At 46.4% G+C, this 22055-nt stretch overlaps 3 protein-coding genes across 10 annotated transcripts in view; 2 read left to right on the plus strand and 1 right to left on the minus strand.

Annotated features, from left to right (window-relative positions):
* Positions 1 to 200: 200 nt before the first annotated feature.
* TMED1 (transmembrane p24 trafficking protein 1) lies at positions 201 to 3732 on the minus strand. The gene is made up of 4 exons (XM_027850912.1): positions 3228 to 3732; positions 2663 to 2760; positions 2222 to 2411; positions 201 to 1651 (listed from the first exon to the last, which is right to left on the minus strand). Exons 1-4 carry the CDS (start codon positions 3444 to 3446, stop codon positions 1433 to 1435), a joined length of 726 nt encoding a protein of 241 aa, XP_027706713.1. The 5' UTR covers positions 3447 to 3732; the 3' UTR covers positions 201 to 1432.
* Positions 2494 to 17023, plus strand: CUNH19orf38 (chromosome unknown C19orf38 homolog). Of its 7 annotated transcripts, none has more exons than XM_027850906.1 (10): positions 2494 to 2511; positions 6574 to 6672; positions 7068 to 7156; positions 7745 to 8047; positions 8400 to 8465; positions 8915 to 9007; positions 9371 to 9398; positions 10063 to 10106; positions 11013 to 11050; positions 15808 to 17023. In XM_027850906.1, the coding sequence occupies exons 2-10, from the start codon at positions 6578 to 6580 to the stop codon at positions 15952 to 15954; spliced, it is 903 nt and encodes a 300-aa protein (XP_027706707.1). In that variant the 5' UTR covers positions 2494 to 2511; positions 6574 to 6577; the 3' UTR covers positions 15955 to 17023. The 7 variants fall into 7 exon arrangements, with proteins under 7 accessions (XP_027706707.1, XP_027706710.1, XP_027706706.1 ...); XM_027850905.1 differs by lacking the exon at positions 2494 to 2511 and adding an exon at positions 4446 to 4551 and having other exon boundaries at positions 6570 to 6672; XM_027850904.1 differs by lacking the exon at positions 2494 to 2511 and adding an exon at positions 4476 to 4551.
* Positions 17024 to 18082: 1059 nt separating this feature from the next.
* CARM1 (coactivator associated arginine methyltransferase 1) overlaps positions 18083 to 22055 on the plus strand; it is a 50529-nt gene continuing 46556 nt past the window's right edge. For both annotated transcript variants that reach the window (XM_027851230.1, XM_027851231.1), the window contains exon 1: positions 18083 to 18308. In XM_027851230.1, coding sequence (XP_027707031.1) covers positions 18083 to 18308 — 226 coding nt within the window. The remainder of the gene's footprint in view (positions 18309 to 22055) is intronic.

The raw sequence follows: 22055 nt of genomic DNA on the forward strand, positions 1-22055 counted from the left end.
AGGCCTTGGGAGCTGAGGGGGCATTTTCCCATTCAGGCTAGGCCTGAGCTCCCTACAGTGGCACCATGGAGAGTTGGCTTTCACTCCTGCTGGTCATGTTGCTGTAGGCCCAAACTTGATAGGCTGGTTTTCAGGGGCACAGGCCCTAGGTACAATCAACTTGTGCCCCCAGCCTAGGGCCCCAATTACCACACACTCCACAATTCCAAAAGTAATTTATTGAACCAGAGCTGGTACTTTGTTCCATGTGGCTCAGGAGTCACCCCTTGCTACCCTTGGTTAACAGCTCTCTGCCCAGTAAGGGTACTGCCCTTGTTCCTTGGCCAACTGGTTCCCAAGGGCTTTTATTTGGTTTGAAGATAATCTCGGTGAACATAGACTGAGTGGGTCAAGTCCTCCAGTTGGGGATGCAGTCACACTGGTGCTGTTTAGAACTTTATTAGGCCATGAGCCAAAGCCTCCCCCTGCCCTATCCTGCAGTCCCCAACTGTATGCAATGCCAGGCTGGAGGAGAACAACTTATCCTGTCTCCAATAAACTGAAAGTCCTGGGCAAGCACATGACAGCGTCTGAGTTTCATTAAAAGTTCTTGGTGAGGCACAAGGGGGTTGCCCCCACCTTCGTACTCCATCTCTTAGTTTGTTTCTGCTGGGGACTAGGCACCGGCCCCACACAGGGCTAATTTTGTCTCTGAGCAGCTGGCATTTGGGGTACTGAAATAACAGAGTGGAGGGAGAAGAGAAAGATCATGTAGCCATTCTGGGAGTGGACTCAGCCTGGAGTCTAAAGAATGAGGCCACTGCCTGACATAGGGGACACCTAGACTGGCAAGAGAGAGGGAATAGGGTGAGGTGGGGGTGGGAGGGGGGGAGTTTGCCCCAGGATGGATAATACCTAAGGCACCTGAGGGTTGGGGGGAGGTAATCTTTACTCTCTGGGCAGCTTTGGAACAAAAGATCTCACCCCATCTCTACCTCCTTGCTTTCTTCGGTTATGGAGCTTGCAGCCCCTTATCTGCACCTCTAATAAGGCACAACCCCTCCAGGACAGGAAGTGCCATAATGCATCCCCACACCATCCCAGCTGTTCGTTCACTGCTCAGGCCTTTGTTTCTGTCTCAACTTAGGTTTGGGGTATCCTGAGGATACCCTGAGCTCCAGAGGACAGAAGGACCTCCTAGAAGCCTCTGACTTAAGAACCTGCCTCATCTTTCTACGAAGGAAAAAAAAATCCTACCCTCTTATGTCCTTGACAAAGGGGAGGGGCCGGCACCCCAGGTTTCTCCTGACCCTTTCTTGGTCAGTCTTAAACTGCTTCCCCCAAGGAAGTTCAGTTGTTCCTAAACCCAGGACTATGAATAGACCCTGGGCAGGAGAGAGACTCCCTCCACCCCCCCCAATTCCCTCCCAAAGCTACCCCTCTCTAGGGAAGGCTATGTGCGCACAGCCCGCTTGTCCTGGAAGAGGCCTTTGAGCGTGCACACTTGGAGCACAGCCACTAATAGCAGCAGCCCCACGTTAACAGCAGACCAGAAGTTAACCCTCTCCAGGTTGCCTTCCTGCAGATTACGGTCTCGAGCTTCAAAAGCCCTCAACAGAGTCAGCACCTGGATACTTCGCTCCAGCCTCGTCTTCATCATCTCAATGGACTCCTATGGGGAAGAAGGGAAGAAGCAAGCTTCTCAGACAAGCCCTGGACATAATGGTCCCTGAAACTGAGATGGGCCCCATCCCCTTAGCCTGAAGCACAGCCCACCCAGGTTTAATATCTACACAAGCCTCATAGGCTGGGCAGGGAATTGCTCTCACTATTCCAAAGGAAGACCAAGTAAGGAAATGTGGCCGGGTAAAGGTACTCTCATAGCCCTGTTAGACTCAAATTTTCCAGTGAAAACCGAGTACATATAGTGGTGCAGTAGAAACAAAGTAGGTCAAAATTTAAATCCCACTTACTAGCTGAATGACCTTGGGCAAGTTGCTATACCTCTCTGAGTCTTATTTTTTCTCATTTAAAAATGTACTAATAATATTTGTACTACCTATTTCACTGAGTCGAAAGGGAAGTGCTTTGTAAACTTCAAAGTACTATGTAAATATAAACCTTTACTAGCATTTCCTTTTTACTAAAGAGCTGCTCTTCAGAGCTGCTGAAAGAGGTCTAAGGAGCCGGGTCAGGGAGAACACATGGTGGTCTGAGCTGGAGGCAGGAATCCAGTTCCCACCTTAATGTCCTCAATCTTGATGTCAAGCATTTCTTCAGGCTCCACCACATCAGCCCAGCCATCACCATCGCTATCCTCCTCATCTTGCAGACTGTCAAATATAAGCTCAAAAAACACTAGCTTCTCTGAAATAGTGCTGAAGGAATTGTCAAAACACAGCTTGTAGTCTCCCAACTCTGTGGGCTCCACCCTGGAGAGAAGAGAAGAGAATGAGCAGCTCCTCAAGCAGGGCAGGGTAACCTGCCCAATCACCCCATTCTGCCAAGGAGATGCCCCCGCAGCCCTGGAAGGTAACAGTGAGTAACCTGAGGCCAGGTCAGGCTTAGCAGATGTAACCAAACCCTTCAAAAGTAGGGCAGTCAGGCTGGGAGGTAAAAGGGGGTGGGGGTGGGGACGGAGACACTGGGAGACAGCGTGGGGCCAGGGGGAAGGTATACTCACGTGTGCACCCCATCGGACTTGCGGTACTCACTGACCAGCAGCACACCCCGAGGGCTCTCCAGGGAGAAGTCCACATCTAGCCCTGCACCTCCGATGACCTGGAGGCAGAGGCAAAACAGGGGCCTCCCTTGTATGCAGGTATGAGGATTGCCCCCACTCTCTAGGCTTGGAGCCACCAGCCTCCGGAGATGCTGACAAGAGAGCCGGAGGGGTCCCGGCCACCCAGCAGCCAGGGGCCCACACTCGCTCCCATTCCCCAGGTAGTCTCCCCACCCCCTCCCCTCCCCTAGCCTCCAAGGCACTTTTTTCTAACCCCGCCCCTATTGTGCCGTTGGTCCCACTTTCTAAATCCTAGGGTCTAAGACCCCACCTCCTGATCTAGCCCCGCCCCTTCTCGAAATGCCGGGTTCTGGCCCCGCCCCTTACTCATCAGGGCCCCAAGCTATGGAACCGCCCCTAGCGGACCTAAGCTTCTGGCCCCGCCCACAAAGGGACCCCAATCGTCTCGGGCTCCCCTCCCCCCACCCTCCAGCTTCCCCACCCCCACCCTCATCCCCGCCCTCACCTGGTACTCGGCCTCCAGGCTGGCGTTGGCCGGTGCGGGCTGGTAGAAACACTGCCTACGGCCAGCAGGCAGCAAAAATGTGAACTCGCCGTCCTGAGGTGGGGGAGCCCGGGAGCCAAGCTCGGCCGCGGTCCCAGCCACCAGCGGCGACAGCCATCCCGCCAGGACCAGGGCCAGGGCCAGGGCCAGGGCCGCCCTTGCCGCCATCATCCGGGTCATCCGGCAGTGTGAGGAAGGGATGCGGCCCCTTTAAGGCTTGGCTCCGCTCCCCGGCTGCCTCTCCGCACTGTTGGCTCCCACGCCTGCCTGTTGGGCGAGGAGTCCCGCCCCTTCTGCCCCATCGCTGGGATTGGAGGGAGGCCCTGCCTACTCTCCCCTTCGTTTTCTTCCTTTCTGGAAACAGCCCCTCTGTGGGGACTTGGTGGGACGAAACGAGCGCTCAGGCTGGGCCATCCCCCGCAGGCAATCGTCGACACAGCTAAGCCCAGGCCAGAAGGAGGGGCTAAGGGGCCTTACGCAGGAGCAGCGCGACCGTTTCCCAGAATGCCCCGAGCGGGGAACCGTTGGCCGTTACTCGGCTTCCCCGCCTCTTCGCGTGGTCCGGCAGAGCGTGGGGTGGTGTCGGGGTCTCGCGGCCTGCCCTCTCCGGGGAGGGGCCTGGCCGCACCCTTCGCCATTGACCTCTGTTCCTTTCTACAGCCCGGATTTCTGGGTGGCCCCGGGCCCAACATTCGCCCCCCCCTTCCACAGTTGAGGAAACCGGGAGGTCAAATGACTTGCCTTGGGCCACGTTGGGGGAGGATGGAGGGGGAGGAATTTGATTTATTTTTTCAATTCCAAATAATCTTCTTCCCCTCCTCCCCTACTCATTGAGAAAGCAAGAAAAACGAAGGCTATTGCAAATATGTATACTCATGCAAAACAATTTCGGCTTTAGTCACGTTCCCCCAAAAAAAGCCAGAAAAAGAAAGAAAACAAGTGACTCTAACGTGCTTCCATTGGTTCTCTGTCTAGAAGTGGATAGCATCATGAGGCCTTTGGAATGGTACTAGGTCTTTGTGCTGATCAGTTTCTAAGTCTTTCAAAGCTGATTATCTTTGCAATACTGCCTTACTGTGTAGATTTTTCTCTTGGTTCTGTTCACTTTGCCATCAGTTCATACAGGTCTTTACAGGTTTCTCTGAAATCTGGGGGGGGGCAGGGAGTGGAGAATTGGAATCCAGGGCTTGTTTTCTTTCCACTTTCCAGAAGCATAACTTAGTGGAAAGCACTTGGAGGCCTGTTTTGCATCCTGCATCAAAGACTTAATATCTGTGGGATGATGGTTAGTTACTTCACCTCAGTTTCTTCATCTATAAAATGGACTTAATAATAATTGCACTAGATGTTTAACAAGGTGGTTGTGATAAAAGTACTCTGCACCTGATAAATGGGAATTAGTTATTCAAGGCCTTTAAAATCTAAGGGGGAATGACTATCCACATTAGTGCAAAACCAAGTATACTGCATGTAAAGGGAGCAATTCAGACAAATGATAATAGCCGACACGTTGAGGACCCTGAGAAATTTTGCAGAGGGAGGAATCACCTTCAAATGGGGAAATCTGGGAAGATTTCTTGGAGGAAGTAGCTCCTGAGATGGGACTTGAAGAGAGGAGGGTTTCAACAGATTGAGATGAAATGGGAGTGAATTACAGGCATGGAGGACCAACTTACCAGACTGTTCATATCTTGGTATGGCAAGAGAAAAGGAAAAACCATTGTGTGTAAAGGGGAATAATAATCGCTCGTACTTTAATATTGATTTAAGGTTTATAAAACAATTTTTTAAAATAACCCTGTGACTAAGGTAGTACAAAGAATATCCCTATCTTAGAAATGAGGAAATAAAATCACAGCTTGTTACACAGTAAGTATTGGGAACAGGATTCAAACTCAGATCTCCTGACACTTAAAATCCAGTGTGTTCTTCCCATTATATATCACTTAGTATAAAGCTGAAAGGAGAGGTTTGGGCCAAATTAATAAGGACCTTAATTCCCAGGTTAAACATAACATACCCACTTTCCTGCCTCTCAGCCTCGGGAAATTCTAGTGTGTTGAAGATGAGGACCAGATTTATAAACCCAACCTCAGCCCTGTGCTGTGAAATATAGAATATCAAATACCCCTTAGACTCAAGGAGTTTACAACCTAGTTGGGGAAATGAACTAATGCCTAGTAAACAGTTAGAAAAAGGATTAGAAGGGCAGCTAGGTGGTGCAGTGGATAGAGCACGGGCCCTGAAGTCAGGAAGACCTGAGTTCAAATTTGACCCCAGTCCAAACACTTGACACTAGGTGTGTGACCCTGGGCAAGTCACTTAACCCCAATTACCTAAAAAAAGAAAAAATAATAATTAAAAAAGAGAAAGGATTAGAGTTAGATTGTCAAGACACAGACTATAATTAGCAATAGGAATTTATAGAAGTATGGAAGCAAAGAGAGGTGGCTTGATCCAGGCCTGAAGAGATTTAGTTAAATAGGAAAGAAAAAAGAGTGTATAGGCTCAGAGAACAGTTTGAATAAAGGCCTGGAACTGACAAATTGTGTCTAAAGTCACTTTCTAAAGTATTCTCAGTCAACTAGCATTAAGTACTTTTGGGCTGGTGGTTGTGCTACAAGATGTGGATACAAGGGAGGAGATGGAGGAGGCAAAAAAGCTTTCACCTAGAAGATGATTAAAAATCATCTCTGCCTAAAGATGCAGTGTAGACAAAACAGAGAAGCAATAATCTTCAAGTGTCAGAAAAAGGGATATAAGAAATCACCTGGACATCTGGTCCTGCAGTCTAGGGGCAACTGAAACTATGAATATTAGTGATTATTTTAAAATCACCTACAGGGTGATTTCTACCCTGTGGAACTGTGCCAGTTTATGAGTAACCTTATGTGAGTATATGATGCACTTAGTATTAATTCACACTTTCTCTGCTGTTAATTGGGTCCATTGCTCCCAAAGTAGCTTTGAGAACTAAGTAGCTATTATCCCACCTCCAACATTATGCTCACGTGGGCAGGCTGGATCCCTCAGTTTCTCTTTTACCTAAACAACCCCATTTTTTTTCCCTCTCAGCATTAGTCATATTTTACTAGACCAGAAGGTCCTTGAAAGCAGGGATGATGTCTTTTTCTTGTTTTGAAGAGCAGAGTCCCACAGTCCTTGTTATAGTAGCTATATTTGATGCGTGTATGAAAAAAATGTATTAATGGGGGAAGAGGGAGGTACTTTATATTTGTCACTCTTCCTCTGTGCATTCTCCCTGACACATCATCCACATTTTTCCCAAAATGTGATCTCAAGCCAGACCTATGGATTCAAGAAGAGATACTGAGAGACACAAGAAACTACTGCTGTGGCAGAGAGCAGGAGATTTCTATTGCAGAAGAGTAGTTCAAGGATTGGGGTTAGTTATTTTTTTTCTGGTTAATAAAGTTCTCCCTATGGAAAGGCTTCTGAAGTTGAAACAGCCAGCACCAGTTCAAGAAAATGGTCCAGGTTTCTATTCCAACTTTAATGTGTTGTGGTTTGTACCTGAGGGTGTGGGTTTTCAAGTAGCCAAATGACCCTTCCCCTTTTCCACTGCCTTTGAAGAAAAAGGGGAAAGCAAAAACATTGTTTCTCAAATTCATAAAATCTGTAGAATTCAACTGAAAATATGGAACTTAGCTTCTTTGGTTTGACATACTGTTTGTGAAAGGGGAGGGCAGAATAGCAATTCCCTTTCAGTTCAAGAGTGTGCAACTTCCTCCCTGAATGAGGAAACTGCCCTCGTAAACTCTTTTCTTCTTGCCTCACAAGGAATTGGTCGTATTTGTTTCTCTCTTCAGTCAGAATCATAACTGAACTCAGTGAAGAGATGCCCTGGAAAGTCCTCTTTTTTGTAACTGGTAAGTTTCTTTATCTGATGACACCTTGGGCATCAGAAATCACTTTCTAATTTGTTGAACATCATATCTGAGAACCTTTGATAGTATTTGCTAGACCTGAGGAAAAGGAGGCTTGTTTGTACAGATTTCTCAGGGTGTGTGTTGTACCAATTTCAGGATCCTTACCCCAGGAATACTTGCTTTGTCCTCTGGATGGTGGTGTGTCCAGGTCTTTGGCTTTGCCTTTGAAAGGATGAGTGTAACCCTCTGACTCAGGAGCCCCTGAAAGTACCCTGGAAGATTCCTGTGTGATGGGTGGAAGCTCCAGGGCACTCTATGGATGTGTTGCTCTTCAAGGGAAGAACTCTAATCCCTTTCAGGGCAGGCTTGCCTTGCTGGTTGTCAGGTCATAGATTTAGAGATAAAAAGGAAATTAGAAACCATCATTTTACAGATAAGGAGACTGAGGTCCAGAGGTTTGGTGATTTGCCCTAGAACAAATAGGAGGGCTGATATTTGAACCCAATTCCAGCAGCCATCGGCATTGCCATGTAGCCTCCCCATGAATTCTCTCCACAAAACCCCTTCCTTATATACTTTGTTTTTCAGGCTCTTTGGCAATACCGGCTCCTTCCATTTCCCAGATCCCTCCGTACCCTAGCAACCCAGGGGATCCCATCCACCTTCAATGTTTGGCCTCCCCTGGCTTCCAGGAGGCTGAGTTCTCACTGTTCCATGGAGATGGGATGGTCCAGGCACTGCAAGCACAAGAGGCCCAGCAGGGAGTGGTTTTCACAGTGACCAACACGAGCGAAGGCCTTACAGTGCAGTACCAATGTCAGTACAGTGTGATGGGGGAGATTGCCAAGCAGTTCTCAGATTTGAGCAAGCCAGTGAATGTGACCTTTCCAGGTAAGGGCCTGCTCATTTTTTGATGCTTTCTGTCATGCTGGACAGGTGCAGCCCCTTCCACCTGCTCACTCTTCCAGCTCTTCATGGGCTGGTCCTGCTTCACATGTCCTACCACACCATCTCTTGTTTTACTCTTTACCTCCTGGAGAATTTACATGATGATCTTCCAAGGTGAAACGGTGGTATGTTAGAGCTCACAACTTAACGTGCAACAGTAGCTAGCTACAAGACTGTCAAAAAGTATCCTGTGTCCTTCTCTGAACATATAGTGAAGCTGGGGAGAAAAGCCACAGAAGAAGTTAGCACCATGTCCCAGAAATACTGTTCTCTCATTCTGATTTTTCTTTTCCAGTTTACGTGCTGCCAGCCACAACCCTACCAACTTCTCCAAGTAAAGTGGATCCACTGGGAAAGAAAGGCAAGGAGGGAGGGAGGGACTGAATGGCTCTGTCTGCTGCCCTTCTCACATCCCCAGAACTAATTTCTCAGAGGCAGGCAGGTCTGTTCTGGGAGTGTCTTTGGTGTCACAGGGGCCCCAACACAAAAGTGAGTTCAAGAAATGTTGCTCCTGTCTAGAAACAGTGACTTCCACTAAGTAGAGAACACTGAGTAAATCCTTTGTAGAAACTTCTGAAAATTAGACTCTGATATACCCTTGGTCAGTTGCTCACCTCTGCAGCCTTGAAGAAACAAGGTCTTCTGCCTCTTGCAGTATTTTAGAATGGGAGCCTCGGTTAGTCCTCTGGTGCTCCCAGCCCAGCAAGCCTACCCCTTGTAGTGAAGCAAAGCCTTGGGCACCTCCTTCCTTTTCCTTTCTATTGCTTCTCTCTCCCTCACCTGTCCAATCTCACTGTTCCTGTTTTCTAGTGCCCTCTTGGATCTTACCACTCTCCCTGGGTCTGGCTGGAGCATTCGTCCTCATTATGATACTGGTTGCGACCATTCTAATGATTAGACGAGGTACATGGATTTCTTATCTTTCCCAGGGGAAAAATGACCTTATTTTTAAGGAGGCCAGTGTTCCCAAGTGCTTTAAGCTCTTCAACAGGAGGGGGTGATTCCATCCTATGTAGGACCTTCCCAAAGCCTGTTTCCTAAGAGACTATTGTTTCTTGTGAGGATCACAGGTCCGCTCAGATTATATAAAACCTCTGCCTGACTGTGTTTCCCTCAGTGAAACCAGAAAGTCAGATTATGCACTGGAAGTGCCGGGTTTGACTCTAGGGTTGTCAAAACTGTAGAGAATTACTCTTCTGCAACATGAACGTATTGGTGGAACAATCTAATACTGCTTTGATGTTTGTTGTTTTTGTTTTTTGCCAGTTAAAGTCACAAATCTTCAGAAAAAAAGGTGAGGTGGGTCCAGGAGAGCTTCAGGGGGCATGTGGTGGAGGAAACATCAGTCTTCATGCCTTTTGTCCTGGGATGATCTGAGTAGAATCAGAGATTTTGAGAAAATAACTGGTTCAGGGAATGTGGATGAAGAAAGGGAGTGGCTTCCTTCAGAGTCCATGAGGTCTCCCACTTTATTCCTACACTAAGACAGCCCATTTCAGGGTGGAAGGTACCTGTGTCGTGGAGGCAGTCCTTGGTTATATTGCTCAGATTCAAAGTGAGAAGTGAGTTCAAAGAGTTTCTGGGGAGCCTAAGATTTAAGCCTTTCTCTGGGTCTCCCATTGTTTTCCTGTTTGGAAAATAAAGACTTTCTTAGTATTGGGCTATAAGGCATTTTCCTTTCAATTCAGTTCAACAAACATTTAAGCACCAATTATGTATATAAGGGGGTATATTACATGCTGAAGGATATAGAAAGATCAGTAAGATACAGTGCCTACCCGTATGCATTATGCTTTTTAATAGCTTAAAACTGCACCAAGACTTTTGGGAAGCCCTGTAGCACAAATAATGACAATGCAAAATGGGACAAGAAGAGCACATAGGAGAGGCCTAAAGTACTTTTTAAGAACATTTAGACCAGAGGAATAGTTTTTATTCTTTCCTCTTTTCATTTGCAGAGAGCAAGAATCCTGCTGGACCAAGATAAACTATACTACTTCAGGTGTGTGTCCCTAGCTCCAACTTGAGTAGTGTAGCTACCATAGGCTCTCTCTTCCTGTACCATTTGTCTTAGACCGCGAGCCTCTTCTGAAGTCAGAGGGGTCTGGTGACCCTTCAGTTATCCCACTTCTGGAACTGCCCATTAGGAGCACTGGAGTTCTGGTTCTGAGGAATGTGCTGACTGCAGGGCATTATCTCACCCTCATTTTTCAAGTCTGAAGTCTCTATTTATAGCCAACTTCACTGCAGTGGCTATACAATCAGTGGTTTTCTTACAGGGAGAGATGCTAAAGGCAAAGGAACTACCCTCAGTCATCTAGGATTGACTTCTTTTCTTGACTCTCTTTCTCTGTACTTTTGGTCCTAGCTCTCCCTAAGAGTAAAGGGGATAGAAGGGAGCTGTCCAGCTGCTCATACTGACTTTGTCCTGGGAAGAAAAGGTCAAGTTTTTTACCTGATATATTTATTCAGCAAATATTTATTAAATACCTGCTGTATCCAAATCACTGTTAGGTGCTGGGGAGATACAAAGTTCAGATCAAACAATTCCCTCTTTCATGGAGCTATTTGGAGGATCCAACATGACAGCATCAGTGCATTAGAGATGTATAAAACAAAATATTACCTGAGGTCATATGAGCAAAGGTTGCTAATGATAAAGGGAGGTTATGGAAGACTTTACCATGAAGATGTAAGGAGAAAAATTGACATTTAGGTCCTTGTACTTGAGAAAGTTCTTTTCTTAGGTTTCCCTTTTTCCTCTGGAGGAGAGTTTGCCCTTTCCTGTTGTGGGATAGAGGAAGCAACTTAAGTCATATGACTCATCCTAGAGTCTATGGGGGTGGGAGGGTGAGAATTTTTTTAAAATAATGATATAGGCCTGTCTTTTGTTCTTCTCCCATTACAGATATGTCTTTTGATAACTCCCTGTTCTCCATTTCAATGGTGAGTGATTCAGTTCTTAAGATACAATGTGTAGGTGCCTACCACATTCTTGGACCAGCCAGGTGGCTCACTGGCTGGAGTGCCAAGCTTGGAGTCAGGAAGATTCATCTTCCTGAGTTTAAATCTGGCCTCAGACACTTACTTGCTGTGTGACCCCGGGCAAGTCACTGAATCCTGTTTGCCTTAGTTTTCTCATCCATAAAATGAGCTGGAGAAGGAATGGCAAACCACTCCAGTATCTCTGCCAAGAAAACTCCTAATTGGGTCACAAAGAGTCAGATATGACTCAACAAGCAACAAACAACCAGATTCTAGGGAATGAATATATCTTGAAGTATATTGGTATTGTCCTTTGCCTATTAAATTAGACATTGTGGATTATAAGCAGCAAATTCCTTATTTTGCTAGTGTCCAGGAGGAAAAAAAGTCTGGGAACCAAAGAATAGAAATAAATCTACAAAAAGGACCCGAGTTCTAGCAATATGAGAGAGAGTCATATTTTCCCTTAGTTTTGCTAGCTTTCCATGTCAAGAGCAATCAGTAGTCATTCCAGTTGGCATCTCTGACCTAACCGCTTTGATCTAATCATAAGAAATGATAGCAGTTTTTTTGGATGATATATAACCACTCTCTTATCTAGGTCCCAGACAAAGGAATGAGACATTTTTAGTGAGGCAGCCACCATAGAAATAGGGTCATACATAACTCTTACCATCTCTGGGGCCTTAAAAAGAGCCTACTCTGAGAAGTGTTTCTGTAGGACTGAAGGCAATGATTCAAGTAGTCACTCTTGGTCCAAGACAAGTACCCAGAATCATGAAGCCTGATTATTTCTGGGTTTATGCATTAAGATGATCTTAAACTGATTGGGAGAAAGTGCTGGATCCCTTCTTGCACTTGGCTTGGTATTTGCAAGCCCCTTTTCACTCATCTCCCTTTCACTTCTGCAAAAAACGACCAGTCCTGAGATGCTGAGAAGTTCCCACCTGTTCTTAGGCCCAATCACAGATGTCGTATTTGAACAGCTCCCAGGAGATCCATTCTCTGGTGGCTTCTGAAAGGCATTATTGCCTGGCTTCCATGGCACGATCTGTTCCCAAGCAGCATTATGGTTGCATAAGGAAAGTGATGACAAAAGACATGGGCCAACCAAATAAGATCGAGAATTTAGAAGACAGGCAATTAATTGGTTCAATGAAAACCTATCTCACTTATCTGCTACTAATAAAATAAATGGAAACCTTTTTTCAAGTCATTTGCCCCTTTAAAATATGGTTAAAATCAGCTCATAGGATCAAAAATTATCAAAGGAGATCTTCATTAATTCAATATGCATTCATTAAGCACCTACTTTATGCAAGGATATGTGATTTGGACTAAGAAAGAATAATACAAAGACAAACGTGGATCTCTGCCCTCCAGGGGGTTATTTTATGATCTAATGGGGGAAATCAGGCATGTAGGGGACTGACAATAATACAAAATGAATGAGGTCAGTGAATAAGAGAAGTAGAAGCAAAGTGATAAGAGAATTCACTGGAGAGAAAGATCACTTGGGGAGGGTTTGGGGAGGGTCAAGAAAGATCTGATAGAGGAGCTAGCATTGGAGCTAGGTCATTAAGGAGGAGTATCATTTCAGTAGGGCAGGATTGGTAGGATTGTGAGATAGGAAATGTCATTAGCCAAGGCTTAGAAACAAGACAATGTTAGATGCATGTGGTTCTGGTAAATGCCAGTTTGGTGAAATGGAAGAGAGGAAGGTGAGATGAAGCTGCACAAGGAGGCTGGAGCCAGATTGTTTAGGGTCTTGAATTCAAGGCCAAGAAAGTTTGGACTTTATCCCATAAGCAATGGGAAGCCCCCAAAGATCTGGAAGCACTGAAGCAATAGGATCACATACATTAGCAAGATTTCTCTGGGAATCTGTGAAGGCTGATAATAATAGCTAACCTTTATATGCACCTACAGTGTGCCAGGTACTGTGCTAAGTGCTTTTACAAATATTATCTCATTTAATCATCACAACAACCCTAAAAGGTAGGTACTGTTATAGTCCCCATTTTACAGACAAGGAAACTGAGGCAAACAGAGGTTAAGTGACTTGCTCAAGGACACACAGCTGGGAAGGATCTGAGGTGGGATTTGAAATCAGTTCTTGAATCCAGGTCAGATATTCTATCCACTGTGCCACTAGATGTCCACAGGGGACCAGTTAGGTGGATATTGCAGTAGTCCAGCCAAGAAGTAATGGAGGTAGATTGGATTGGTGAGTCATGGGAGTGAACATGAAAGATCAGAGACAAAGAATACTTTTTTGTACTTAATAGTATTTTATTTTTCCCAATTACATGTAAAGATAGTTTTCAACGTTCATTTTTGTAAGATTTTGAGTTCCAATTTTTTTCTCCTTCCCTCCCTTCCCCCTCCCTAAGACAGCAAGCAATCTCATATATGTTATGCATGTACAGTCATGTTAAACATATTTCCACATTAGTCATGTTGTGAAAGAAGAATCAGAACAAAGGGGAAAAACCATGAGAAAGAAAAAACAAGTAGAAAATAGTATGCTTCGATCTGCATTCAGATTCCATAGTTCTTTCTCTGGATGTGGATAGCATTTTCCATCACGAGGCCTTTGGAGATGTCTTGGATCATTGTATTGCTGTGAAGAACTAAGTCTGTCATAGTTGATCATCACACAATGTTGCTGTTACTGTGTACAGTGTTCTCCTGGTTCTGCTCACTTCATTGGGCATCAGTTCATATAAGTCTTTCCAGTTTTTCTGAAATCTTCCTGCTCAGAGACAAACAACAAACAAAATTTCATGATTTACTGAATGTGGGGGAGTAAGGAAGGTAAAAGAGTCAAGTATCAAGCAAGAATTACTGGGAGAATGGTATTTCCATTAGCATAAATAGAGAGGAAAGGAAGGAAAACAAACTTCAGAGGAGAGAGAATTAGTTTACTTTTGAACATACTGCCTTTGAAGTGCCATTAGGAAATCTAGGTGAAAAGGGCCTAATGATGGTTTAAAATGTGAGTTTGAAGCTCAGGGCTAAAAGGCTGCATTTGGAAAATATATCTAGACAGATATTTTGTGAACCTGCCTTCAGAAACTAGACTACTATCTTCATGAAATTTAATAAGTTGTAATTGGTTGACATTTAGGGCTGAAACTGAAATTTTTGTTAGGTTGAATTTCTTTTTTTTTTTTTTTTACTCTTTACCAAGTAGAACTCCTTCCCCAAACACAGATTATTTTGGGCAAGACAAATCTAGCACCCCTCCCAGTGGGCATTTTTGATTCTTGTCAGTGAATGCTATATCACAGAAGAGAAACCAAGACTGTGGTGGTCGTGACTGCTTCAGTATGGTTCCAAATTACCTCCTCAGATTAAGCTTGGCAAGAAAAGAATAGGGTGGTTCTGGTGATGAAGTGGGTTTTCAGGAGGAAGAAAAAGGCAGACAACTAGAATCCATGCCATAGGACAAACGATAGAGCTGTACTCTGAAAGTCAAGAGACTTGAGTTTTGATCCCACCAGAGACACATTTAGATGTATTATCTAATGTTGATGGGTCACAACCTCCCAGAGCCTGTTTCCTCATTGGTAAAATGGAGATACTAACACTTGTTCTGCCTTCCAGGGCTGTTGGGAGGAGTGTACTATATTGGCATATTATTGTGATTATTGAAAAAACAGAGTATTTAGCCTAGAGATGAGAAGATTTAGGAAGGAGAGGATTGTTGCCTTCAAGGACTTAAAGGACTTTTATGGGAAAGAGGGATTAGGCTTGTTCTATTTGGCCCTTGTGGTACAGACCTGGGAGCACTGCATAGAAATTTCAGAGATTTTTGGCTCATTGTAAGGAAACACTTGCTAACAATTAGAACTACCCCTCCCCCCCCAAAAAAAATTAGATCAGCTGCCTCAGAAAGTCATGATTCCCCATCACTTCAAGTAGATACTTGATGAACACTTGTCAGGAATGTTATAAAGGGGATTCCTATTGCTGTAGAATGGACTTGATTACTTCTAAGGTCCCTTACAACTCTGGAAAGCACCGGTAACCTAGGGATGACAAAAGTACATGAGAAAAGCCCAGAATGGGAAAGGTTCACAAGATACCAACTTGCAATGGCTTTTAGAGATCATTTAGTCCAGGCTGCTCATTTTCCACATAAAGAAGCTAAGTGCGTAGGTGTGTTAAGTCACTTGCACATAATCACATAGTGGCAGGGATTGAATAATAATATATAGCTTTTGTTTAGCACTTATAAAGTTTGCAAAGTTCCTTACAAATATTATTTTACCCTCACAGCAACCCTGGGAGGTAGGTGTTATCATTATCCCCATTTTACAGATGAGGAAACTAAGGCTGAGAGAAGTTAAGTGACTTGCTCAAGGTCACACACCTAGTAAGTGTCTGAGACAAGATTCTCAGTTAGATCTTCCTGGTTCCAAGTCTACCACTCTTATCCATTGTGCCACCTAGCTACTAATTTGAATCTACATCTCCCGAATCTAAATCTTGTGATCTTTCTACTACATGGTACTGGAAAAGAAGGGGAAACAAGCATTATTTGGACAGAGTATCATAAAGTGTGAGATAAAATAAGAGGTTTGGAGCTGAGGACTAGTGAAAGAATGAGGTAAAATAGTATTTAGTATGGATGGAGGAGAAAAAGTAGGGGAATACCCACAATTCTGTATACTAGAAGTCACTTGATTATTTATTTTCTTTTATTGAAAAAGAAAATGACCCCAGAAGATGTGGATACTCACGGTACGTTCACCAGCTCAACTCTGGCTCCAGAACCCTTTGTGCCCAGAAAGAGACCCACATCTACTTCTTCTATTCCTGAGCTACCTGAATTCAGCACCTTCAGGTCCTTCGAATGAACCTATCCCCTGTTCTCAAACCCCTGTACCTAGGAAGATGCTCACATCTAATTCTTCCATTCCTGGACTCCTTGAATTCAGCACCTTCAGGTCCTGCTGTGAGACTAAGAGGTTGCATTTTTCCTTTTGCATTCTTCCCCTGACTTATCAGTTTCCAGGCTGGGTTCTGAAGAAGTCTGGGAGGCCTGGCTCCTGTATGTCTGGCTTACCACCCCTTCATCTTTCATCCAGGGCCCCTATGGGGGGAATACAACTACAGCCTCTCAAGAGATACTGTCATGTCCTGATTTTCATTGTTCCAACTGAAATGCTTTTTCTGTTGCTCAGTAGTTGGCAATAGCCTGTTTTGTGTCTCAGGTTCAGAGATGATAGATTTATTCCTAGAAAGAGCCCTCAGATGCCATCTAGTTGAACCCCTGCACTTAATTTTTCATATAAGGAAACTGAGTCCCAAAGAGGTTAAGTGACTTGTTCAAGGCCACATAAATTGTAAGCTTCAGTCACTGTCAGATGTCATTTGTATTAGGACCCCAACAAAGGTCTTTATCTGTTGAACAGCAAATACACAGAAGCCAGGATCTCAGGGACAGCTGTCTCCCATTTATGGAAGCAGAGAACTCGCTAGGTGAAGCTCTTTCTCTAGGGGGATAGTGTCAGGCATGAATTCTGCCCCTTTCCAAGTAGCCCATTCTGAGCAGAGTAACATTAATGGTTGTTGCAAGAGCACGGACAAGATACAGAACCAAAAGTTCCTATCTGGATTTACAGCATCTCCTGTCCCCACTAAAAAACGTTTTGGAATTATTTCAACCACCACCAATGCTTTCCTGCCTTCTGGTGACTTATTTGCAGCCAGCCCTAGTTGGTGACAGGTACTTGCTAGACTGTGTTCTAAGAGTGCTCGGTCCTAGAGCCCTAAGTTTCTGTTCTATGTGTGTCATTCCTTTTCTTTGAAAACTACAGAATTGAGGGGGCAAGATTGTCTATGTTATTAATTATAACCAACATTGAGACATTTGTAAGAAACAAAGTGTGGAGTCTTATTAAAGCTCTGGATTTCTGTTATTAACCCTTTGGGCTTATTATTCCACGACAAAACATTCTAGGTGATTGAGTTTGAAATGAATGCTTGGGATACACGAGGCAGACAGGATATTTCCTCTACTCCTATCCCTACTTAGGAAAATAGAGCCAGCTGGGGTGGGGAGGTGGTTTTCTGTATTAAAAGCAAAAAGAACCTCTTTCTGCAGAGGTCTGGATTCACCCTCTCCAGTTTTCTTACCCCTGTGCTTGGCAGGAGGGAGTCTTTTCACCTCAGCTAGAACTGGAAAAGAGGATTGGGGGCAGGCGGGGCAGGTAGTGATGATAAAATAGGTGACTCCTGTTCTTTGTTGAGGGGTCAGTTTTTATTATTCTTATTAATTATTGTTATTATATGGCCTAGTAACTCAGGTCAGTGGGTTCAGGACTGGTGGATTGGAAAGGCATGGAGCAAAGCTGTCTCCTTGGTTTGGGCTTTGCACAAGTGGGTGGGCACAGCTGGCGGTGGGTGTCCACAGGGACTGAAGGACAAAGCTTCAGGCCAGGGAGTGAGATCTGGGGCTAAGCCGTGGCCGCGGCCAGGGAAGGCACGTGGAGGGCGCAACTTGGAAGGCTCTGGAGCTGGCAGGCAGGGGCACTGTCATTCCCACCCCCGGGGAGTCAGTTGGTGGCGGGTGCAGAGCTTGTGCAGTTACTCGCTCGCCCGCAAGCAGCGCACTTCACAATGCGCGCACCCGCCAGGCCCTCAGGGACAAGGCCCGGGCAGAAGCAGGTGTGGCGCAGCGCAGCGCGGCCCGGCCTGGCCTTACTCGGCCAGGGACATGGGGAGCTCTCACGCTTCGGGCCTCGGCCAGGGGGCGTGTCCAGCCCGGCCCGCGGTGCCCCTCGCCTCCGGTAGGGGGCGCTGTGCGGCAGGGCTCGGGCCGCGGCAGCGCCTGCGAGGCCTCTAGGAGCCGCCAGGGGACGCTGCACCCCGGCCTCGGCTTCTGTGCTGGCTGCAGCCTGGGCCCGGGCGGCGGCGGCGGCGGCGGCGGCGGCGGCGGCAGAGGAGGAGGAGGAGGCGGCGGGGCCTGGAGCCGGATCTAAGATGGCAGCGGCGGCGGCGGCGGCAGCGGCAGTGGCGGCTGGGGGCTCGGGGCCGGCGGGCGGCGTGGCGGCCGCGGGGCCCGGCGTGGCCGTGTCCGTATTCCCCGGCGCTCGGCTCCTCACCATCGGGGACGCGAACGGCGAGATCCAGAGACACGCGGAGCAGCAGGCGCTGCGCCTCGAGGTCCGCACCGGGCAGGACGCCGCCTGCATCGCCCTCTACAGCCGTGAGTGCAGCCGGCCCGGGGCCGGGGAGGGGGCCTGGGCGGGCGGGGCAGAGGGAGGGAGGCCTGAGGGGACGCGGCAGACCCGGGCGGCGTGGGGGACGGTGTGGAGGGGGGAAGGGAGGCCTGAGGGGCCCAGGAGGGGGCTCGAAGGACACCCCATTGTGGGGTCGTCTAGTTCCCTCCCCTTTCCCCGGCGGGGGCGGCCTGGAGGCCTCCACGGAGGGGGAACCCAGCTCCCCTCCCGGCCTCGTGGTGGGAAGTTGGGCCCCTTTGTAGGTGCTGGCCCCTTGCTCCTGGTCCTGCTTTCTGGGGTCCCCCAGCCCCGGGCCGTCCCTCCTCCGCCTGATTGCCGCTCAGTCCCGATGCCCCCTGAGCCTTCTCCTCTCCAGCCTAAGCATGCCCCGATCCTTCAGCAGAGCCTCCTGACATGGACCCAGGGCCATTCAGCCCACTGTGCCTGGCACAGAGTAGACACTTAATAAATGCTGATTGACGGCCTGACTGGCTGCCCTCCTCTGGACACACTCCTGGTTGTCAATGGCCTTTCCTTCTCCAGATGCGCCCTGTCCATGTCTGACCTTCTTAGAAGCCTGTCTTAATTCAACCCGCAAAATGCCTTAGCTTTTTTGATTGCTGTATCACACAGTTGATTCATATGGAGCTTGAAGCCCACTGAAACCTCCTGATCTTTTTTAGAAAAACTGTGTAAACATGCTGCCCTCAACTTCTACTTGTGAAGTCAAGTTTCTGAACCCAACTGTCCATCTTCCCTTGCTAAATTTCATCATATTAGATTCTGCTTGGTGTGGTTCTAGCCTGCCAAGGGCTCTCTGCATCCTGACTGCCATCCAGTTAACAACTGTTCCCCCCAGAGTTGTATCTTCTACAGATATGGTGAGGAGAGTAAAGGCCAGGCAGTTTTGGGGTAATGGTACAACAGCAGAGAGCATGTGAAGGGCCTTAGTAGGGGGAAAGTGTGGGAATAGAGTTAGGGGAGTTGGTAGGGTGGGAGAGTAGAAGACTGGGCTTTGGGAAGTGAATTACATGGAAGGGAGTGAGGAGGGAGAGTAGTGGGAGGGAAGAAGGAAGTGAATGTGAGATTTGTGAGGAGGAGGAGGAAAGAGAGGCCAAGTGAAAGGAAGAGGCCATGGGAAATGTGGGAGAGTGTTGGATGAGAGAAGAGTAATGAAGGATGTGTAGGGAAGTCTAAGAAAATAAGGAGCAGATGATTGATTGAGGGTGAGAGCTTTCGGGGTGGGGTTGGATAGTTGGAGAGGGTAGAGTTTAAGGGCCCAGTGGATGGTGTGAAGGAAGACTTGGTTTGGGAGTAAGAAAGAAGAGGTTCTGGTGGGAAAAGAAATGCTAGGGACTGATGAGAACAAATCACATCTTTGAAGAGGAAAAATTGGAGCTTATAGGGAATAGGGTGAGTCAGGGAATCAAGTAAAGGCCTGGTTTAAAGGCAAGTTTGAGCTTTATGGTTAGGTGTTAGGATGGGGGTGGTAAGTGAGGTTTCTGGAGAAGTGGGTTTCATGAAATGCAGTGTGGCATCTGGGCTGTTAAAAATTGTGATCAAGAGGCAAGTATTACTGAAGAAATAGATTTTTAGAATAGAAGAATGAAGGACTTTGGTCAGGCTGCAGTGAAGATTGAAGTTTTAGAACTTAGTAAATATATTCATTTAGATAGGGAGGGCAGCTGTTTAGAAAGGAGACCTTGTGAAAAGAAGAGGCATTGGGGGAAACTAAGGTGTGTGGAGGAAAATATAGAGATGAGATCATTGTGAAAACCTTGGAAGATTTTTTAAAAACAAAACTCCAAAATTATTCTTTTTTTGGGGGGGGGAGCCAGTTTGGAAAGGTGAAAAGACCACCTTTCTTCATTTAGAGGATGCATTTGGTTTAGTTGCATTTCCACTTATTTGTATTTGTACATAGAGTATTAAGGGTCCCCAGGAAAATTAGTTTGAGAATCCTTTGGTTTAATGAAAATCTCACATGTTATTTTCAAAGCTCCCAGGTCTCTATTTAGATGCTTCACTTTTAAGTTCTTATTCTGATCCGCCTTCTCTGGATACTCTTTACCTCTCTCAAGTTTTTGTTGCATTTCTCTTTCATTCCACATTGTGCTTTTTTCACCATTTATATTGTGACCCTCTTAGTGAGTAGTTTAAAGCCTGCTCTCTGATTGTGGGCTGGGTAACTCAAACATTTCACTTTGTCGTAGCTAAATTTTTAGAAGTTAAAATGCAAGAGCTACTTTTCTCTTCCAAATTTCCCACCTCTACTGAAAGCATCCACTTAACTGCCTCCATTGTATAATTTAAAATTCAGCTATGCTGGGGGCAGAGGGAGGATGTCTGAAGAAAGGGAAGACTTTTAACCAAGCCATTGTAGAGTAGGGATTTGAAGTAGTAAGCTCAGAAGGTTGTATGGAGGACCTTTTAAGCTCTGTGAACTGTCTTACTCAACTAGTTAACTCTTTGAGGTTTGGGACCTTGTCTTGGACTTCTCTTATAGCTTCCAAAGAGCTGAACCCATACATAGTATACATACATCAGTAAATATTCATTCCAGAGTCTTGTTCCAGTCAAAGGGTATACTGAGGTGAAAGAGAGCACCCTGAGGTCAAGGAACAGTCAGTAGTCCATCCAGTATACTTCAAGATAGGAGTGTATGAAGGGGAAAAAATCCTTGAATTGCAGGCATAGGAGTCCAAGGCAGCAAACCTGCCCAAGCAGAATCCCTTCCCTCTGCTCCCACTGCCCATTCCTTCATTCCCTTTTACCTTATCTCTTCCACTCTCAAGTCACCCTCCTGCTTCCCCTCTCCCCTTCTGCTGTGTCCTCTGGAACTTCTGTTCTGCCTCCAGTAATTTTCCCTTCATCTTAGACATCCTCCTGGTTTCCCTCTGTATTCTAGACTGTCCTCTCCAGTACTGGATGCACTTATGTTCCCCATTCCGGAATAGGCATGCTCCTTGATTCTCACTGCTATACTGCCACACTCCCTTTGTTGTCATCATACACACACACACACACACACACACCCCCACACACACCCCCACCCACCCCCTTCCCGGCAGCATCTCTTCACTTTATTTATCTGGTATCTCTACCCAGATGTAATTGCTCTTATCCACTCCCCCGCCCCATCCTGCTTATCATCCCACTGTCCTCTCCTACTGTGGACTTAAATACTTATTGATCCCCCTTCAAACATCCTGGCCTCCTAGTTGGGCAGCTTCCTCTGTGGCCTTCAGGGGTGGGGAACCTGAGGCCTGAAGGCCACAAGTGGCCCTCTAAGTCCTCAAGTGCAGCCCTTTGACTGAATCTAAACTTCACAAAACGAATCCCCTTAATAAAAGGAGTCCAAGGACCTACAAGGCCATATGTGGTCTTGAGGCCATAGGTTCCCTACCCCTGAATGATCTTAGCTCTTAAGACTATTAAGATGGTCATGGTCTTGATATCACTCTCAACCTCTCTAAGTCACTCTACTCTACCCCATCCTCTTCTCCTAGTCAGTCATCCTTCCCTTTGAAAATTTGACCAGTTAACCATTTTGAGAAATTAATTAGTTCGGCTGTACACTGTCCTCTACTCTTGAATCTCATACCCCCTTGTCCTATTTCCACTCACATCTTGTAAAACCCTGATTTATCTTACCTTCTTCACTTCTAAGGCACTGCTGAATGTCCCTAGAGGAATTCATATCATTGTGCCAGTTGGGCCCAGGCTTAATGGCA

The sequence above is a fragment of the Vombatus ursinus genome, unplaced genomic scaffold, assembly GCF_900497805.2.
Source record: "Vombatus ursinus unplaced genomic scaffold, bare-nosed wombat genome assembly UNPS02009173.1, whole genome shotgun sequence".
Taxonomy (NCBI): domain Eukaryota; kingdom Metazoa; phylum Chordata; class Mammalia; order Diprotodontia; family Vombatidae; genus Vombatus; species Vombatus ursinus.